The sequence below is a fragment of the Theropithecus gelada genome, chromosome 6 (assembly GCF_003255815.1).
Source record: "Theropithecus gelada isolate Dixy chromosome 6, Tgel_1.0, whole genome shotgun sequence".
NCBI lineage: Eukaryota > Metazoa > Chordata > Mammalia > Primates > Cercopithecidae > Theropithecus > Theropithecus gelada.
The window spans coordinates 70,649,452-70,672,027 of NC_037673.1; the positions used below are offsets into that span (position 1 = coordinate 70,649,452).

At 36.6% G+C, this 22,576-nt stretch overlaps 1 protein-coding gene across 1 annotated transcript in view; it reads right to left on the minus strand.

Moving 5' to 3' along the window:
- ANKRD31 (ankyrin repeat domain 31) overlaps positions 1–22,576 on the minus strand; it is a 160,681-nt gene that overhangs the window by 72,444 nt on the left and 65,661 nt on the right. Inside the window, exons 11-14 of the mRNA XM_025388455.1 lie at positions 21,039–21,181; positions 6,037–6,181; positions 3,352–3,404; positions 765–2,280 (exon numbers count right to left, since the gene is read on the minus strand). Of these exons, the coding sequence (XP_025244240.1) occupies positions 765–2,280; positions 3,352–3,404; positions 6,037–6,181; positions 21,039–21,181 (1,857 nt within the window). The remainder of the gene's footprint in view (positions 1–764; positions 2,281–3,351; positions 3,405–6,036; positions 6,182–21,038; positions 21,182–22,576) is intronic.

The following is a 22,576-nucleotide window of genomic DNA, read 5'->3' on the forward strand; positions in this document are numbered from 1 at the left end:
AATCCCATTACTGGGTATATACCCAAAGGATTATAAATCATTCTACTATAAAGACACATGTACATGTATGTTTATTGTGGCACTGTTCACAATAGCAAAGACCTGAAACCAACCCAAATGCTCATCAATGATAGACTGGTTAAAAAAATGTGGCACATATACACCATGGAATACCATGCAGCCATAAAAAAGGATGAGTTCATGTCCTTTTCAGGGACATGGATGAAGCTGGAAACCATCATTCTCAGCAAACTAACACAGGAACAGAAAACCAAACACCACATGTTCTCACTTATAAGTGGGAATTGAACAATGAGAACACATGGGGAGGGGGACATCACACACTGGGGCCTGTTGCAGAGTGGGGGGCTTCTGGAGGGATAGCATTAGGAGAAATACCTAATGTTAGACGATGGGTTGATGGGTATAGCAAACCACCATGGCACATATATACCTATGTAACAAATCTGCAGGTTCTACACATGTATCCCAGAACTTAAAGTATAATAATAATTATATTTAAAAAATACTGTTCATTACCATCAGTCAATATCAGCTTAGCAACCATCTTTGATAACATTGTTTTGACTTTCAAATTAATCACTATTACTTAACTACTAGGCTTAGTGGCATCTCAAAATATGGCCCACATATCCTCATTCTTCTCAGTTTGGCCATCGGTTGAATACAATTCAGTTGGAAATTTCTATAAAAATAAGTAAATCTATAGGAAATGTGTACAGATTAAGCAATATTACTAATACCTGGTTTGTGAGAAATTTCCTTCTTTTCTCTTTGACTAAGTTGTGAGATGTTGGCCAATTCTTTATTCATATTGTCAGTGGAATGAGAATCTATATCATGTATAGTCTCACTTTCCAGATGGTTTTGTCTCCTTTTTTCAACTTTAGTTGTTTCTATTACTTGAGAATGAACAACTATGGATAAAGCCTCATTTGAATAAATTATTTTTTTGTCTCTGTCAGTGTAATTCCTTTCAGTGTCACAATTCTTTGCCACCTCTTCCACAATATGTGTATCTGCTTGTTTCATTAAAAAAGTTGGTTCTCTGGGAATATAATCCTGTGGCTTTTTGAATAGCTCCACATGGTTAGTCAACTGTGAAACCTCATGTGTCGAAAGTGTTCTCATACAAGCCAGGGAATTTTGCTCAGGATTGCCATGTGAGTGATCAAAAGAAGGTCCAAATATGCATTGTTCATAATTTGCAACATGTTCAGAAATAACTGCATTATCTGAATGAGAAAAATTAACAGCTTCCTGTTCTGGAAGTGTGGTTAGGCTGACTGCTTGTAACTCATTTTCCTGTGAAAAATGATCTTCAGAAACTAAAAACTGTTGAAAATCCTTTTCTCTTCTATTTGTTAAATTCTCCTTAAAATTACAGTGTTTTTTGCAGCCTGTAGAACACATCACCTTTTTAGATGTTATAGCCTTCTCAGAGGTACAGCAATCAACATCATCATTATCAGAATTTCCCTTTACAAAGGATAGGAAAGAATTTTCCCATTTGTTAAATCTCTCATCTTTTTGGACCAAGTTACTGTTTTCATAAGATTTGTAAAGTACATGGTGTTGTTCCTGGAGAGTGTGAGGCTGCTTATCTGTAGTAACTAGTGGTAATGTGATTTCTTTATGTAATGAAAGTCCTGGGAAAGAAACAGCTTCAGTTTGGTCAATGGATTCTAATTCCAAGCATTGAACTTCTTGACTATCTGATAAATCCAGGTTCTGGATGTGTGTCTCTTTGGAAACCGAACAAGCCTCAGTACTATTATCTAATCCATTTTTCAGGCTTGACAGAGTTAAGCTGGAAGGTTCACATGATTCTTCTGGAAGATCATTAAGGGTTTCTAGAATACACTGCTGATAGGTAACCAATCTGTTTATTCTCCTGGAAGGAGAGACAGCTAGTGTCTTTCTTGGATTACAGTCTACATCATCTACTTGAGTCCTTTTACGTTGTGTTTTTCTTCTTCCTATACCTTTTGGCACATTTGTGTTGGGATCTTTGACATTATGGAGATTGCCCTTTCTGAGTCCTGTAGAGTATATCTGGTTAAGAGTTGATTGTTTATGCTTGGATTTACCAAATTTTGTGTTTTGGGGATCTTTTTGGTAATGTTCATATACATCTTCTTTATTTATAAATAAACTCTCTTTGCTTCCTTTATTAACTTTTACATGTTCCAGCTTCTGTCTGTTGGAATTTTCATTATAAACATGCCAAATGTGACTTTTAGAACTGAATTTTGGTTTCTATAGAAAAAAATATATAGTTAGCTTTAAATTTCAGCTGTAGTACTATATCAACTCAATCTGGATTATTGATAAATCAACTATTATTTGATTCAAACTATTATTTCTAATTCAATCTAACCACAGATCCTGCTGGGATATAGCCAACCTGATATTTGGGAAACACAGACTAATAGAAGAAAGGCAAATGTAATAGAGTTAGACTCTGCATGTATACTAATCTTTATTTTCTACTGTAGATTTTAATTCCTTCTTGCCAGTATTTTAGCACTACTAATCTTATTAAACATAATAAAAAAGTTTAATCTACTTAATTTGTATAGGCTTTTAAAGTAATCAGATCAAAGTTTCCTTTACAAGGAAACTCTGTGCTGGTGTACATCTTCTGTGTCTAGTGGGTTGGCGCTATTCCTTTGAGCTGTAAACAAAAAGAGAAAATCAAAGAAAGCAGATTCCAGTAGTCAGACTCTAAACTTTACAATGAAGCTTTACACAGATGCTTTAGAAACACTTTCCTCTCCCAATTGTTATATAGGCAGAGCTAGAATTAGGGGTTTCTTCTTCTGGTATCTGGGAGAACTATGGGATAGAAGCAGAAAAACTGACTTAAAAACAGGAAGACAGATATGCTCTTCAACTGGTCTGTATGAAAAAATTATTATGGGCTGCTAAGATTAAAACAGGAACACAGCTTCCTCTCATTCACCACAATTCAAGTACCAGATGAAGAGTAACTGCGCACCATGTAAAGTTTGAAGGGATGGGCTAATACCTTTGACTCCTTCCTGTACTATGCTTAGGCCACAGGAAATTAGACATGGTTGATAAACCTTAGGCTCCATAAAGAGGAGGAGGAAGGAAATGATTACCAATATATTAGTGTGCCCAGATATGCTACAAACTAACAGCCCAGAACCCTCTGATTCTCATGCAGTTATTCTAGTGTCTTAAAAGCAAATGTGAAGTCACTATTACCAAAGCTTCAGCAGTCTTTCTCTTCCCTTTGATAATCTATAAAACAACCAGAAGTTATATCCCTATAAAAATGTTTATTACTAAACAAAGATATACCTTGTGTTGGTATACATCCTCTATGTCTAGTGGGTCAATGCTACTCCTTTGAGCTGTGAACAAAAAGAGAAAATCAATGAAAACAGCTTATAGTGGTTAGACTTTAGACTTCTAAAACCCACCAGTCCTTTGCCATGAGAAAACCAAGTGGAATAAGTGAAATTATGCAAACATTTTATATTAAAATTGGCACATACAACATTCCTATAATTCTCATATTAGAAATCAAATACTGTCTTAAGAGAGCTAAAACATTTATATAGGGAAAGCAAAACAGATCTAACAAAATAACTAATACTAAAGATTGGCACTAAACTCAGTATTTATTTTCCCCACAGATATATCCAGATACGACCTCTTCATTCAATAGATTATGTAACTGTGTGCAAGCTACTTTTATAAAGTGAAAAATTATTTTATAACTAATTAGATTATCATCTCCTAATATGTCTGCTTAATAAGGTCCTAACTGAATGCTGCATTCTCTTCAAAGTAAAACATACACAGATGGAAAAGGCCAATCATCTTATGAATGTACAGGGTGAAAAAGATTATTTTTAAAAAGGCTAAGTTGATAATAAAAGGAATTATTTTAGTGTCTCTTTCATAGCCTTCTTTATATACTGAAAGTAGCATTAAAGTTACCTATATATGCATTTGGCTACAAAAGATAAAAACCTAGAAACAATGACTTACACACAGGAAATATTCAAAGAATATTTGACAGAGGAAGGAATAAATTAATGAACATCTTAGATGTGATACATAACACAAATTTCTCTAAATATAAGCTAGAAATGTAAAATATTTTAATGAGGATGTAATTTGAAAACAGAGCAATTTATTTCTTGGGGACAATTTTCATGATAGCAATCAAATTATGAGCTGCATAATGAAGTCTGACATTGATTCATTCATGTTGTACAGGTGAAAAAAGTCAAACATAATGTCCTTTTACCAAGCAAAAAGGTGCTATTCCTTTGGAGCACCGTCACTGGGGACTCACTCCAGAGTTTCAGTCTTGATTCTCATCTGCTTACCAGCTGGCTGACCTTGAGCAAATTTCTTAATGTCTCTGCCTCCATAAAATGCCCATAAATGAAAGCCAATAATAGTTTCAACCTTATAGAATGGTGAAGATTAAATTATATAATCCATGTAAAGTGTTTACATGAATACTAGGTATAGAGAAAGTGCTCCATTATTATTGTTATCATTTTCTAAGAGCAAAAGGACACTATACCTTCTCCAAACTTTTGATCTTAAATAAAAGAGTAGAAAAATCATATTTTCCAGAAACCACCCTGCAAGGGACATGGTTCCTAAGAGAATCTGGAAGGAAGAACAGGGCTTTATTTTCTCTCAGTTTTAAGACTTTACATTCCCTAATACAACCAACTTAATACCCAGGTATAAATTCTGAGGTGGTGAAATTTGGTGATATTTTCCCTCTGCCACTCTGAGTTCCCATAAGGTACTGGGTACTGTGTTGAGATATTTGCATATATTAACTTCAGTAGTCACATTAACAATCCCATAGGTAAACAGAGGCATAGATATTATAAACCCAAGTTTACAGATAAGAAAATTAGAAATGTTAATTCACCCTATAAGCTTTATAGCCTTTGAGGCTATAAAGTTAGGACTGAACCTTGTCCTACATCAAAGTAGATATATTTTACTTTAAGCTAGAAAAGCAGCAAATATATTTTATATGAAGAAAGTTCTTTATTCATCATTCCCATACTTGAAAGCTCTCCATCTGGAATTTAAAAATGAATATTTTCTTTATTTAAGTGAAATAATATCCTCTATTTACATACAAATATTCTTCATGAACCTAATTTTGCATTCATATTGAAAAGTAGGCTGATAATTAATCCTGGAATTTGAAAGTTCAAACTTAAGAAATATTCAAACCATCTGGTGAAGCATGATAATGCAACACATCAACCCATCTTAGTAAATTCTCTCACAAAGGAAGAGTGGGAGCTTAGTACCATGGAGAAATGTTTGGAATTCCTTTACATGAAATAAAATTCACTGGGTAGGAATAGATTAAAAGTGGGCACTGGCCAACAGGGGATTCTGGATTTGGAGAAAGGACTAGAATGCTGTAGCAAGCATTCCCAGAAGAGCAAAACAATGTATGTTGTAATTATTTAAAATAGAGAAATCAAGCAGTTAAGCAGATTATCAAAGCAATAATTTAAAAATACACTTTTGCCTCCAACTTAATAGTTTATTTGCAATTTTCCATATAGCTTAAAATGTTAATATGATTGTTTTAATAATTTATCTCAATGTGCTTTTACAGACCTGGCTTCAACAAGTTACTGTCTGTCTCATTTCTCATGCAATTTGGCTACTCGGAAGGAAGTCTTTTGCTCTAATGAACCACTAATTAATTACTCCTGATAGCCTTCAATTATCAATGAAGTTTTCTCTTTACTATAAAAGTAGAATATTTTGATCCAGGACTTAGTTCTTAGTCAATAGCATTCAGACAACTGCATTTCTTGATCAAGTATATTATTTATAAAATAAGTGGCCATAAAATAATAAATAGATCCATTAACCCTAAAGAAAAACTAGTCTCATGACTGGTTGTTAGATTGCTCTAAACTAAATTTCTGTAACTTTACTGATGTGACAAATAGTTATAACAGGGCAGTTTAATCTTACCTGATGTCAGGCATTTTTGATGTTTAGGGATATATCTCTCAAGGAGACGCTTCATACATAAATCCTTGGTCTCATCCAAAGCACATTTTCCATCATCATTTCTAAATAATGGATCAGCTCCATTCAAAAGAAGTAACTCTGCCACCTAGAAAAAGGTTGCTTATATAAGGGAACCCAGATTGAGGGTATATTACTGTAAATGTGTGCTAGCAGACAACTCTAAGTAACATCAAATATATCTTTCGAAAACACAGTTTAGATTTATCTATAAAGCCTTGTCCAATAAAAAAAGAATTAAGGTAGTTGCTACTGATTTTAATTCGTTGATACATGAGTTTCTTCTCAATAAAAAAAAACTAAAGGAAGAATGAAAGGGAGAAAGAAAAAAAAAGAAGGTGGGAAGAGAAGAAAGGGAGAAGGAGGTAAGGGGGATGGAAGGTGGGAAAGCAGGCAGGCGAAAGACAGGAGGCAAGAAAGGCTGAGGTAGAAATGTTGGTGGCTCAGCCACTAGTGAAATGAAGTTAGCAAATACACAAATAATTAGTACTGGGCTCTATAATAGTAAATACAATTTTAACAGGTTCCAGGAGATAATTACATCTTCCATCTATACCTGTGCTGCTGCTGCTGCTCCTCAGACTGTTGGGGAAAAAGTGATTAATCTGTTACTACTGTTACTACTTCTCAAACAGCCTCCTCTATGCAGCTCTCCCTGAGCTCTCCCAATGTCTCACCACCTGCTGCTGCCCAGAGAAAAACGACTTCTCCTTCCTTTCACACACATATTACTGCCCAATATACTCTATATTATGCTTATTTCTTTCATATCAGTCTCTCCTAGTGTACTCTAACTTTCTTGAGGGTGGGACTATGTTTTTCTTTCTAAAAATAATTTACTATTTTTCATCAGGAAATTAATGAATATGGTTCAAAATACAGAAGGCTCAGACAAAAATACAATGCAAAATAAGTTTCCCTCCTCTACCCTTGTACTATTATTTTTTCCTGAGTCAGCCCTGGTTAGTTTATTCTGAATTTTTCCAGCAATAGTCTAGTCTAATAGGTATATATATATGTATGTATACATAATATGTGTATACATATTTTTCTTACACAAATGGTCATATATTATATACACTCTGTATTTTGCCTTCTTTCCCCCACCCTCCCAACAAGTCCTTGGAAACTGTTCCATATCAGTGTAGACTACACTTCCTCATTCTTTTCAGCAGCTAAGTAATAGTATACTATATGAACGTACTATAATTTATTTCACCAGTACCCTATTAATGGATGTTTAAGTTGCTTCAAAGCTTTTACTACAGATATATGTCTTCATATTCCCAGAGACTATCTTAGTGTCTTACGTGAAGTAAATACTAAAAAGTATTGTTTAGTAAAAGAATGAATGTAGGGCAGGAAGGATATGGTGAGTAGGCTTTAAAGTAACATTATACTAAAAGAAGCCTAAATGTCCATGTTAATGTATGGAATGAGAGGAAGTATATAAATTTCTATATAGTATATGTACCTAAAAATTAAAGGTATATATATATTTCCTTTTATAATAAAGCATCCTAGTCTACTAAAATAGTTTGAATCTTTCTCTCTTACCTTTGGTATTATCTAGTTTGTGCCATTCACAAACACAACAGCTACACTTTCCTCATCTTCCTACAATAAAATGATTAGCACAAATCTATATTATGTCAGTTTTTTTTGTTTGTTTGTTTTTTTTTGAGACAGTCTCCCTCTGTTGCCCAGACTGGAGTTCAGTGGCATGATCTTGGCTCACTGCAAACTGTCTCCCACGTTCAATCGATTCTTGTGCCTTAGCCTCCCAGGTAGCTGGGAAAAGGTGTGCACCACCATGCCTGGCTAATTTTTGTATTTTTAGTAGAAACAGGGTTTCACCTTGTTGGCCAGGCTGGTCTTGAACTTCTAACCTCAAGTGATCCACTCGCCTTGGCCTCCCAAAGTGTTGAGATTATAGGTATGAGCCACTGCATCTGGCCACTGTGTCAGGCTTTTAAAGAAGACATATATCTCTCTTTTGAGATAATAACTAGATGGTCTCAGGTATACAACATCTCTTTTGAAACTACTTTTTAATCACTTCGTACTCTGAGGTGTGTGTGTATGTATGTGTGCATGTTCTTTTAGTGTTAATTCATGTTTAATTTTCACATGTTAATTCATGCTTAAAATCATAAATGCAATATTCGTACATTGCAAAAAAAGTTAAAAATTACAGAAAAGTATTAAATGGAAAGTCAAGGTCCCTCCCGCACTTATTGTGGTAGGCTGGAAATGCCCCCTCATCCACCCTAACCAAAAGATACCCATGTCTTCATCTCTAGAACTTGTAAATGTCAACTTTATTTGGAAAAAAGATCTTTGCAAATATGATTAAGTTAAGGATTTTGAGATTAGGGGCTTATCTTCAATTATCTCACTGAGCTTTAAATACCATCACAGGTATCCTTAAGAAAGAGGCTGAACAGGATTTCACATGTACACACAGAGGAAAAGGTGATGTGAAGTCAAGGAAGAGGTTGAAGTGATGCAGCCAAAATCAAGGAAGGCCGGTGGCCACTAGAAGCTGAAAGAGGCAAGTAACAGATTATCCTCTACGGCCTCTGGAGAGAGTCAAGCCCCACTGATATCTTGATTTTAGCCCAGTGATTCTGATTTTGGACTTCTAGTCTCTACAGCCGTGAGAGAATAAATTTCTGTTGCTTTAAGCCACCCAGTTTGTGCTGGGTTATAGCAGTCATAGGAAACCTATACAGATTTGGGTACCAGAAAGTGGGGTGCTATTGTAACAAATACCTAAAAATGTAGAAGTGGCTTTGGAACTGGAAAGCCTGGATTGTCTTGAACAGACAGGTAGAAATGTGTATGTTAAAGATCCTACCAGTGAGGGCTCAGGAGGAGCACATTAGAGAGAACCTGTGTCATCTTAGATAATGCATATATCATCATAAACAGAATGTTGGTGAAAAAATGAACATTAAAGACATTATTGGCAAGGGCTCAGAAGGAAATATAGAACATGTTTTTAGAAGCTGGAGGAAAGACATTCCTTGCTATATAATACCAGAAAGCCTAGATGTGTCCTGCAAGTTGTGTAAAAGCAGAACTTATAAGTGCTAAACTTAGAGGTTTAGCTGAGGTGATTTCCAAGTGAAGCACTGAGAGTGCAACCTGGTTTCTTCTTAGGCATTATAGTAAAATGTGAGAAGAAAAAGATAAATTGAAGAAAGAACTGTTAGGCAAAAAGGATGATTTGGGAAATTCTGTCCATCAAGATTGGAAAAGATGGTAAAACTTGGAGATTCCTGTAAGAAAAGTGTGCTTTGTAGAGAAGACCAAGAGCATAGCTGGAAAACCTTTGTTGATGCTGAAAAGAGTAGGAATATGACTCACGGACCCATTCAACCATCTCAGCAGAAGCCAGAAATATAGGTGGGCCTGTGGAAAGATCTGTGAAAGATCCTGTTGTCTAATGGCATGAATCCCTGTGACACACATGGTAAACTCACAAGGTTTTTTGAAAATGCTCTGTCTCAGAAACACTGCATCTTAGACTGAAAGAGACAGAATGAAATGAAGAACTGCCAAGATTTTAGAGACAGTAAATAGGATAATGAAACTACTCACCTGAAAACGTATGCTACTCTTTAAAAGAAAGGAAAAGATAACACCAAGAACAGAAAGTTAGCAATGAGTGAAGAGTAACAGATGGCTGTGATATAATAGAGGTAGACTAGTCAGAAGCTTAGGAGATTAGGAAATAGATAGTCAAAGAGAGCCTAGCTAAAACTATAGTCCATCTTAGTGGTCCAGAAGAATGCTGTGTATATCCAAGGCAATGTCCTTTAAGGAGATGCTGGAGAGGAAACTTCTGAGTTACTGGTCCCTGGCTAAATGTAGGCCAAACTCAAAACTCCCTGAAGAATGAACATAGTCTGTAAGCCACACCAGATCCAACAGTAAAATGTAAAAACCTTTCTGATACAGGAAGATTAAACACAACCTCTAACCAATCAATAATTGACCACTAAATGGTCTTGAAACAAGGGTATTCTGTTGGAAACCAGGATAAAGATAAAAACAAGAAAAAAACAATTTTGCAAACAGGGTCACAAGGTTGCACATGGTGAGAGAAATAGACTTCACAATCTATCAAACAAAGAAGCAACCCAAGTTGGGTATGTGGGTCAGGGGGACTCAGCATCCAGAGTTGCTATAATAGATTATCTTAAATGTCTAATTTTGGCTGGATGTAGTGGCTTATGCCTGTCCCAGCGCTTTGGGAGGCCAAGGCAGGAAGATGACTTGAGGCCAGCAGTTCTAAACCAGCCTAGGTAACACAAGCAAGATTCTAGCTCTACAAAAAATAAAAGTAAAAATAATTTTTTAAAAAGCTGGGTGTGGTGGTGCATGCCTATTGTCACAACCACTCAGGAAGCTAAGGCAGGAGGATCACCTGTGCCCAAAAATTCGAGGCTGCAGTGAGCTATGATCACATCACTTCACTGCACTCCAGCCTGGGCAACAGAGTGAGATTCTGTCTCAAAAGAGACAGAGAGAGCGAGAAGGAGAGAAGAAGAGACATGAAAAGAAACACTAAAGTATGACCCATACACAGGATAAAAAGCAGTCATAGGAACTGCTTTGAGAGGACCTATATTTGCAGAAAAACACTCTAAAACAGCTATTACAAATATGTTCAAAGAGCTGATGAAAGCCATGTTTAAAGAATTAAGAAAAAACATGGTGATAATGATTTATAAAATAGAGAATGTTAATAAGCAGAAAGTTTTTAAAAAATCAAACGGAAATTCTGGGATTCAAAAGTATAATAACTTCACCAGAGGCCTCAACAGAAAGTTTAAGCTGACAGAAAAACAGAATCAGTGAATTTGGAGAGACAGATTAATAAAGATTACACAATCAGAAGAATAGATTTTTAAAAGAATGAATAAAAATGAATAGAACATCAGAGAAATATGGGGCATGATAAAGCACAACAACATACACATTACAGGAATTCCCGAAAGACAGGAGAGAGAAAAAGGAGCAGAAAAAAAAATATTCAAAGAAATAATAGCTGAAAACTTCCCAAATTTGATGCAAAGCATTAATACACACATCTAAGAAGCACAACACATTCTAAAAAAGATAAACACAAAGGGATCTATATCTAGACATAATCAAAGTCAAAATGTTAAAAGTCAAAGATAAAATCATGAAAGCAGCAAAGGAAAAATAACTTATCATTTAGATAAGAACCCCAATAAAATTAACATCTCACTTATTAGAAACAATAAGGTCCAGAGACAATGGGATGAGACAGTCAAAATGCTGAAAGGAAAAAAAAAACTGCCAAGCATGAATCTTATATCTAGCAAAACTATCTTTCAAAAATGAAGGCAAAATAAAGACATTCACAGATAAACAAAAGCTGAGAGAATGTATTGGTAGAAGACCTGCTTTAAAGGAAATACTAAGGGTAACTGGGCTGAAAGCAAGTGACAATAACTCAAATCCACATGAAAAAGTGTATGAATAATGGTAATTATACAGATAATTATGGGAGATAATATGATTATATATTTATTTTCCTTTATTCCCTTAACTGATTTAAAAAGCAATGGCATAAAACAATATGATATTGTATTATAAGGCCTATAACATTTATAAATGTAATATACTTGACAATAATACCACAAAAGAGGCAAATCAGAATAAAGCTGAATTGGAGTAAAACAATGATACCAGTTGGTAACTTGAATCTACAGGAAAACATGCACAGAACCAGAAATGTAAAATAGGAAGCTTAATAAAATAAACTCTACAAGTAAATACTTGCTCTTTTCTCAGCTTCTTTAAGAGATATAAGATAATATAAAGTAATATTTGTAACAATATATTGTATTTATAAAATATACAAACATAATACATATAACAGTCAAAGAACAAAAATAGGGAAAAATAATTTTGCTATACAGAAACAATGTTTCTATATCTCACTGGAAAAAGGTTAGCAAAATAATGAAGTCAGTTCTGATAACTTAAGATGTATATTGTAAGCCCTAGAGCAACCACTAAGAGCATAACTCAAAAATACACTAAAAAAAATTAAAGGAATTAAATTGTTACACCAGAAAATATTCACTTAATGTAAAACAAAGCAGTATAGGTGGGAAAAACACAAAAAAATGAGACAGACTGAAAACAAAAAGAAAAATGGCAGGTATAAATCCAACCATATCAATAACAACATTAAATATGAATGGATTAAACAACCTAATCAAAAGGCAGAGATGGTAAGATGTGATTCTTTTTAAAAATATACTATCTGAGACATACATTAGATTCAAAGATAACAAATAAGATGAAAGTAAAAGGATGGAAAAAGACATACCATGCAAATGGCAAAAGAGACCTGGAGTGCTGGTCTGGTTTGGCTCTGTGTCCCCACCCAAATCTCATCTTGAATTGTATTCCCATAATTCCCACATGTTGTGGGAGGGACCCAGTGGGAGATAATTGAATCATGGGGTGGTTTCTCCCATATGGTTCTCATGATAATGAATAAGTCTCATGAGATCTGATGGTTTAATAAGGGGAAACCCATTTCTCTTGGCTTTCATTCTCTCTCTTGCTGCTGCCATGTAAGAAGTGCCTTTCCCCTTACGTGATGATTGTGAAACCTCCCTAGCCACATGGAACTATAGGTCCATTAAACCTCTTTCTTCTGTAAATTGCCGAGTCTCAGGTATGTCTTTATCAGCACGTAAAAACAAACTAAAACAGTAAATTGGTACCAGTAGAGTGGGGCACTGCTGAAAAGATACCTGAAAATGTAGAAGCAACTTTGGAACTGGCTAACAGGCAGGGTTAGAACAGTTTGGAGGGCTCAGAAGAAAACAGGAAAATGTGGGAAAGTTTGGAACTCCCTAGAGACTTGTTGAATGGCTTTGACCAAAACGCTAATAATGATATGGACAATGAAATCCAGGCTGAAGTGGTCTCAGATGGAGATGAGGACCTTGTTGGGAACTGGAGCAAGATTGACTCTTGTTATGTTTTAGCAAAGACACTGGTAGCATTTTGCCCCTGCCCTAGAGATTTGTGGAACTTTGAACCTGAGAGATGATTTAGGGTGTCTGGTGGAAGAAATTTCTAAGCAGCAAAGCCTTCAAGAGGTGACTTGGGTGCTGTTAAAGGCATTCAGTTTTATAAGGGAAGCAGAGCATAAAAGTTTGGAAAATTTGCAGCCTGACAATGCAATAGAAAAGAAAATCCCGTTTTCTGAGGAGAAATTCAAGTCAGCTGCAGAAATTTGCATAAGTAATGAACAGCTGAATGGTAATCCCCAAGACAATAGGAAAGATGTCCCCAGGGCATGTCAGAGGTCTTCACAGCAGCCCCTCCCATCACAGGCCCAGAGGTCTAGGAGGAAAAATGGTTTCATGGGCCGGGGCCAGGGTTCCCAATCTGTATGCAGCCTAGGGACTTGGTGCCCTATGTCCCAGCTGCTTCAGCCATGGCTGAAAGGGACCTATGTAGAGCTCAGGCTGTGGCTTCAAAGGGTTCAAGCCCCTAACCTTGGTAGCTTCCACATGGTGTTGAGCCTGCAAGTACACAGAAGTCAAGAATTGGGGTTTGGGAACCTCTGCCTAGATTTCAGAAGATGTATGGAAATGCCTGGATGCTCAGGCAAAAGTTTGCTGCAAGGGCAGGGCCCTCATGGAGAACCTCTGCTAGGGCAGTGTGGAAGGGAAATGCAGGCTTGGAGCCCCCACAGAGAGTCCCTACTGGGGCACTGCCTAGTGGAGCTGTGAGAAGAGGGCCACTGTCCTCCAGATCCCAGAATGGTAGATCCACTGACAGTTTGCACCATGTGCCTAGAAAAGCCAGAGATACTCAGCACCAGCCCATGAAGGCAGCCAAGACAGAGGCTGTTCTCTGCAAAGCCACAAGGGTGGAGCTGCCCAAGACCATGGGAACCCACCTCTTGCATCACGGTGACTTGGATATGAGACATGGAGCCAAAGGAGATCATTTTGGAGCTTTAAGATTTGACTCCCCCAATGGATTTCGGACTTGCATGGGGCCTGTAGCCCCTTCATTTTGGCCAATTTCTCTCATTTGGAATGGTTGTATTTACCCAATGCCTGTACCCCCATTGTATCTACAAGGTAATTAACTTGCTTTTGATTTTACAGGCTCATAGGTGGAAAAGACTTGCCTTGTTTCAGATGAGACTTTGGACTGTGGACTTCTGAGTTAATGCTGAAATGGGTTAAGACTTTGGGGGACTACTGGGAAGGCATCATTGGTCTTGAAATGTGAGGACATGAGATTTGGGAGGGGTCAGAGATGGAATTATATGGTTTGGCTCTGTGTCCCCACCCAAATTTCCTCTTGGATTGCACTCCCGTAATTCCCATGTGTTGTGGGAGGGACCTGGTGGGAGATAATTGAATCGTGGGGGCAGTTTCTCCCATACTGTTCTCGTGTTATGTTTTAATGAAAAATCTACTTAGATATCACAGCCCAGGTGCTAGGTATGCTCATTGCTATTGAATGTTATTGCTTTCAGGTATTTTCAGTGAAATATATCCTTTTAGAAAGAAAAAAAGTATTGAATTCATACTGATATTTTCATTTCAGATTTCATTGTATAGATTTACGCATACCTTTGGTTCTCTACCTACTTGCATGTCTTTTTTTAAAGCTAAACATTTCTTTTTTTTTTTTTTTTTTTTTGAGACGGAGTCTCGCTCTGTCGCCCAGGCTGGAGTGCAATGGCCGGATCTCAGCTCACTGTAAGCTCCGCCTCCCGGGTTCACGCCATTCTCCTGCCTCAGCCTCCCGAGTAGTTGGGACTACAGGCGCCCGCCACCGCGCCCGGCTATTTTTTTGTATTTTTTTAGTAGAGACGGGGTTTCACCGTGTTAGCCAGGATGGTCTCGATCTCCTGACCTCGTGATCCGCCCGTCTCGGCCTCCCAAAGTGCTGGGATTACAGGCTTGAGCCACCGCGCCCGGCAAAGCTAAACATTTCTTAATACAGTAACCGAATTACCTATTTCTTTATCATCTAATATACTTACAATATTACTGTTAACAATGCCAGTATTACTATTAACAATGAAACTACTAACAATGTTTATTTTGGTAGTTCTTTTTCTTACAGTATATTCCATTAGGGATGAAGAGTCAGAATACTGTCTTTTGAAGTACAAGTTAAATATTCTTTATTTAAAATGCTTGGGACTAGTTTAGAATTTTGGATTTTGGAATATTTGCACTACCCTACGGGTATGATGCAGGCCTTTTTGACACTTTCAATAACATATTTATACCACAGAGCAGAAAATAAGCAAAAAACCCATAGTGAGTAATGCACATAGGTCTTGGCCCCATGTGGGGCACCGTCAGGTGTTGGTGTATCTGGTCTGAACATGAGCTATTTTATTACCCTTTGTGGATGAGTTTGCATGAGGGAATTTGGGCATGTCCAGAAAAGCTGAATTGCAGCTGAAGGGAGCTAAGAGGGTCTTTTTCTCTTAGGGTGACTGAATAAATTGTATGTTGTGTGCCAGTGTGTTGACTGCAATCATCACATGAAATTAGGTGTGAAATTTTTCACTCATGGCATCATGTCAACACTCAAAAAGTTTTGGATTTCTGATTTTTGGGTTAGGGATGCTCAACCTGTACTTGAAAGAATTTTGTTCTCTATCCTACTAACTTCTTATGTAAGAAAGTCAGCTGATTCTAGAGGGAGGAAAGTACTTGATTCAATAGTATGATCAAAGGTGAAAATCCATGGGCAAGCTTTAAGTAGAAGTGTATGTCCTTAGGAGGCCTACTGTTTAAGCTAAATAAGTGATGACTGTGATGCCAGCCACTTACTGAAATTTCTCTTCTTGTTCCAGTGAATAACCCTTGGTGGCTTTAAAATATGTCTACAAATTTAACATTCCTACCTCCAAAAGTAGAGCCTGATTTCCCTCCTCAAAAGTGCAGGCTGGAGTTTTAGTGGCTTGCTTTTAACAAATAGTATATGGCAGAAATGACACTATGTGACTTCTAAGGCTAGGTTAAAAAGTATTGTGGCTTCCTCCTTGTTCTCGATCTTGATTCATTAACCCTGGCAGATGCCAGTTGTCATATTGTGAGGACACTCAAGCAGCTCTATGGAGGCATCCATGTGGCAATGAACATGGCTCCTGCCTATAGCTATGTCAGTGAGCCACCTTAGAAAGAGATCTTGCAGCCCCAAATTTTTAGTTGATTGTGTTCCCAGTCAACATCTTGACTACAACCTCATGAGAGACCCTTAGACAGAACCACTCACCTCTGCCACTCTGAAATTCCTGACTCACAGAAACTGCAACATGATAAATGTTTATTATTATTTTAAGTTTTATGGTAATTTGTTAGGTAGCAACAGGTAACTAACACAGAACCTAAATGTAGGTTTAAAGTAGGTGGATACTCAATGAAAGTCATTTATTACTCTTTGGTGAGGGGAGAGCTTTTTAAAGGTAGAGATTACATAAGCAGGCTTCAGAATTCCAAGTATTGGGCTACAGAGGAAATTGGTAAGTGCAGACAGTTGGTGAACGGACTGCCAAAGTATTAGTTACTGCCAAAGTAATGTATTCACTCCCTTGGGATCACCAGCTGGATTTCCAGAAGATTGAGGCTCTAGCTTCTGCCTTTTCCCTTCCTCCATACCTTTTTTTTCATGCTCCTTGATTCTGAATTTGACACAAAACCTCCAGAGATAAACACCACAGCTCTTAAAGCAATCTCCTTATAAAACTATTTTCCTGAAAGAAACCAATGCATTCTGTATTTTCTTTGCTGAACAAAATGTGAATACCCAGGCATAAATTCTTTATGTTTTGCTTGTATATGGCTTGTATATGAATTAGAGATTTAATTGTATCTACCATTGCTTTCAGTTTCCCTAGCTAGTCTTAAATTCCCAATGTAAAGGAGTTTGAAAGGTAGAATTTTTAAGTTGTCGTGTCTTAATAATTTTTAAGGGATTTGACTCATATTGTCCCTGTGATATGGCATTTTTCTCTCTAAGACATTTTATAGCTTTTCCAATTAGATTGTGCCCTTTGTTGTGATTCAATGTCTTATGCTTTCAGAGTTGTAATTTTTTGTAACCACTTCCATGGTATGGACCATTTGATCATAAAGATTTAAAGTTCAAATATTCCAAAATCCAAAAAAAAAAAAAAAAAAATCAAAATCCTAAACACTGCTAGTCCCAAGCATTTCAAACAAAGAATATTCAATTTGTACTTCAAAAGACAGTATTCTGACTCTTCATCTCTAATGGAATATACTTTAAGAAAAAGAACTACCAAAATAAACATCATTAGTAGTTTCACTGTTAATAGTAATACTGGCATTGTTAATAGTAATATTGTAAGTATATTAGATGATAAATAAATAATTCAATTACTGTATTAAGAAACAAATGTTTAGCTTAAAAAAAGACATATGAGTAGGCAGAGAACCAAAGTTAAGCATAAATCTATGCTATGAAGTCTGAAATGAAAATATCAGTATAAACTCATGATTTTTTTTCCTTTCTAAAAGGATATAGTTCACTGAAAATACCTAATAGCAGTGGTTGCACCCAGGCTATGGTCTCTGAGTAGATTTTTCCATTAAAACATAACGATTTACAGAAAATACGTGAAGAAATAAGCTAAACAATACCACAAAGAAAAAATGAGCCAAAACCAGAATTTGGGAAACTCTACAGGACAAATAAGCCACATTTTTCAACAAACAGGAGACATAAAACCCCTAAAATATAGAAAGGACTGCTGTAGATTAAAACACATTTAAGATACATAACAAATACATATGATACATGAAGCTTGATGTGTTCTAATTCAAATTAAAACTTTCTATAAAAACACATTTTTTAGATAACCTCAGAAATTTGGATATAGACTGGATGTTAAATGGTATAAAGAAACTTAACTTTTATTAGGTGAAATGATATTGCAAGTATGAAAAATTGTTTTTTATGGGTAAAATAGTATGATGTCTGGGATTTCTTTAAAATACTCCAATAACAAAATCAGTTCATGTTCTAGCCAAACAGGCCAGAGTTCTACCGCATAATAGAATGTATAATCAATTTTCACAAGAGAAAGGCCAGGCACAGTGGCTCATGCCTGTAATCCCAGCACTTTGGGAGGCAGAGGTGGGTGAATCACTTGAGGCCAGGAGCTCGAGACCAGCTTGGTCAAACTGGTGAAACCCCATCTCTACTAAAAATACAAAAACTTAGCTGAGCATGGTGATATACGCCTGTAATCCCAGCTACTCAAGAGGCTGAGACACGAGAAGCGCTTGAGGCCAGGAGGCAGAGGTGACAGTGAACGGAGATCACACCACTATACTCCAGCCTGGTTGACAGAGGGAGACTCTTGTCTAAAAACAAAAACAAAACAAAAAATAGTTAACTGTAAACCCACATAAAATGAATAATCACCATGTCTGAGGTCTATTTTTTCAATATATGTGAATCCCCAAATCAATGCCAACAAACCCCTTCAATTCAACATCCCATACACTCACAGATTACTGGATACTCCAAATAAAATCTTTGTTAAAGTTTTGATAGCTTATTTCAATGCCATTGCCTTCACCTACTAACAAAGTAAACTTAATAAAAGAGAAATAAAGGTTAGGATGGCATGACTTGTTCTTAGTGATGCCTATGATTTCCAAAGAGTACTACATTCTTGCCTATATCTTCTAACCATATATTTAATAACTTGTTGCACATTTTCTAAGGAATAACGCTGAGCTGATCATTTGTAATTCTCAAATTCCAACTTTTCTACTCTTTTAAAAATGTATTTATTAACACTTTTATTAAGATGTAATTCACATGCCACACAGTCTACCTATTTAAAGAATATAATTCATTGTTTTTTAGTATATTAAGATGGTTGTACAACCATTACCATGATCTAATTTTGGAACATTGTCATTCCCCCTAAAAGAAACCCTTTAACCATTAGTTGTCACTCACCATTCCCCACCCTCTAGACCTCCCATCTCTAATCTGTCTCTATAGATTTGACTATTATGGGTATTTCAAATTAACAGAATCATAAGATGTGGATTTTTTAAATGGCTTTTTCACTTTTAGAAAGCAGGATATTATCTTTTAGTATCTCTCCAATATAACGACTAAGACCTGTAAGATAATATATTCTAGTTCCTTTAACTCTCCAGAATGCTTAAAGAAGCTCACACTCCCCAGATAGTAAGACAAGCATTGGGTTCCCAAGGCTTCCCTGTTTGACATCTTTACTCCTGTGACACCAAAGGCATTTGAGCAATCCAATTCCCAGGGCCTAGGCCATTTCTCTGATCATCCTTGCCTCACGTCACCCCAACTACTGATTTCAGCTTTTAATTTTCATGACTGCTCTCTAGATTTCCACTCCTGTCTTGTCATTCTCATTTTCTCTCACCACTAGTCAGGATATGACATGGTGCCAGAAGCATATGAACCACAGGGAGATTGGAGGATGGCAAGAGGGAATGCAGTAAGTGGGGAAACTGGATTCTGGGAATAGAGGCCTGTGTCTTTGGTTCCTTTAACATCATTGAAGGAACTAATTATTTCACATATGCAAAGGCCAAATAGGAGACAGCCAATGCTAGACTGTGAGGCAGAAATGGATTGGAGCCAAGTTCGAGGTGGGGCAAAGGAACAAATAGGAAAGAAAAGAAGAAAAATTAAAATCCTCAGGGCTCACTTTACTCAAAGGAAGAAAAGACTCTTGATCAGTATAGGTCAGCCCTGGAAAGTAAGGGCGCAAATGGGCTACGGGGTTAGACAGAAGAAGTGCTTTGGCATGAGGTTTCTCTGCTTTCTGACAGAGAAAGGATTCACACTGTCACACGTCCAAGCCTGCATTCTTCTGGCCATTAAACTGGATCCTGGGAAGAATTCTCTCCTCCTAGTCCTCTAAACTATATGCAAAAATGACCACCCATCACAAAGATACACATTATCAAACAAATAAACAAACAAACAATGAAAAACAAACAACACAAAAACTGCCTAAACCCTTCTGAAGTACTGTTTCATACTATGAAGGAATATGCCCTATTTATTCCCATGGATCCCAGCAGCCTTCTCCACCTCTGCCTATGTTAGGCATTTCTTCTGGAAATAGGCAGAACAAATCTTGATCCCAGGTGGTTAATACCCTTTCCCATCCTAGAAGTTTTTAAACACAGAGGGCAACTTCTAATACATGAAATAAATAATAGGATACCTTCAGCAAGTGCCTCAGCCCTGCAATGTTGTTCCGGGACCAGAAAAAATATGTAGTAAGCTAATATGGTTTCTGAGATAAACCTTGTATACTAGAATTCATAATCTTAATGTTACCATTTATTGCAGTTACTATTAACCAACTGGTATGCAATTATAGTAGTCTGATATTTTAACCTGCAATACAGTTCTGCTGATATATCCTGGCTGATCATTAAGCTGAACTGATCAGAAACATTCTCCTGTATTAGGCCCATTATGAAAGGGACACTAGACTCCATAAAGCTGTAAATCTCCTGTCAGGACTGGACATAACTATTTAACAATCTATAAGAAGGAAACATTCTTCTAAACTCTATAAAGCACCATACTGAAGGAGTTTTAAAGGAGAACAAGTTGAAAAAAATACTGTGTAACCAAAAAGCTTTGTATGGTTATTAAAAGTAACATGTAAAATGACACCTATCATATTACACACAACAAACCCATCACATAGTAAAATTTCATTATAAATTCTAAGTATTCATTAGCAGAATGAAATTAAACTAAAATTTCTGTATGTTTTTCTATTGTGTGGTTCCAGAGATATTTAATATTTGCAAAATATATTATTTGTTCTGCAAATAAAAGCATCATAGTACCTTATAATGTCCATTCATCACTGCATCATGTAGGGGAGTAATCTGGTACATTCCTTTGATATTTACATCTGCTCCACCTTTTAATAGTTCACTTGCTGTCCGATAAAATCCTCCTACACTAGCTTCATGAAGTGCTGTCCAACCTATCATACAAAAAGATATGGCATTTGTTTATATTTGGCATCTTAATAATGTTTTGTGCTTGCCCTTAAAAAACAACTCTGATTCTAAGTTGTTTCTTTAAAAATATTTTGATTATATGAGTCAAGATAGTATCATCTGAAAGCACACTGTATTATTTGGTAGGTTCAATAAACCTGAAGGACAAATCAAACTCCTACCCCTCAACTCTGTTGTGCAAAAATGTGAAAAGAAACAAAATATTTGAAAGTAATCCTGACCTCTCCAAATAAATAGGCTGTGCAGGAGTCATTATCAACTCAAAGAGAATACTGGTTGCAGGCTGCTTTTCTGCAGAGATGAGGGGAGAAAAGCTTTATTTCTAGTTCAAGGTACTTCCATTAAAGTATCCAACTGGCTGGACTACATATCACTCGATTCAAAATGATATATTCATTTTTTTTCTTCTTCTTTACAAAAAACTTTTTATAGTAGTTTAACAACCACAAACTGCTCCAAGAAAACTAGTCATACGGGCAAATATTCTTTTTCTTTATTGGCCAAAGACAATGGTATAAGTTATAGATTTTTTTTTTTTTTTTTTTGAGACGGAGTCTTGCTCTGTCACCCAGGCTGGAGTACAGTGGTGCTATCTCAGCTCACTGCAAGCTCCGCCTCCCGGGTTCACACCATTTTACTGCCTCAGCCTCCTGAGTAGCTGGGAATATAGGTGCCTGCCACCACGCCTGGCTAATTTTTTGTATTTTTAGTAGAGATGCGGTTTCACTGTGTTAGCCAGGATGGTCTCGATCTCCTGACCTCGTGATCCGCCCGCCTCAGCCTCCCAAAGTGCTGGGATTACAGGCATGAGCCACCACACCCAGCCTAGATATTTATTAAATTCCAGTAAATCATATGACAGATGTAAGAAAACTTGAAAGTTGCATGTCAAAAGAGAATTTCGCTAGCTCTTCTCAGAACATTCATCATAAAACAGGGATTCCCAATCTCAGCTTATGTTTTTAGTTGTTATGAGTTTCACAGAATGTTTACCAGTATCCCTGGCCTCAACCCACCAGATGACGGTAGAAACTCCTATCCTAGTTGTAACAGTTAAACATGTTTCCAGAAACTGCCAAAAGTCCCCTGAGGGGGTGGGAGCAAAAGCACTCCAGTTGAGAACCACTGCCATACAATATTAGGGGAGGAGTTTCTCCTATAGTATTAATTACTAAGTTTTGAGGAAGAAATGAAGAGACCCCAAAATTGTAAATATATAGTTAATAAGGTTTTTTCCCTATAAATTTCCTTAAAATGAATATGGCTTGTTTAAAGCAAAAGTTATAACATTTATAATGTCTGTAGATATGATACATATGATAGCTATAGCATAATGGATATGGGGAATAAATGGACTA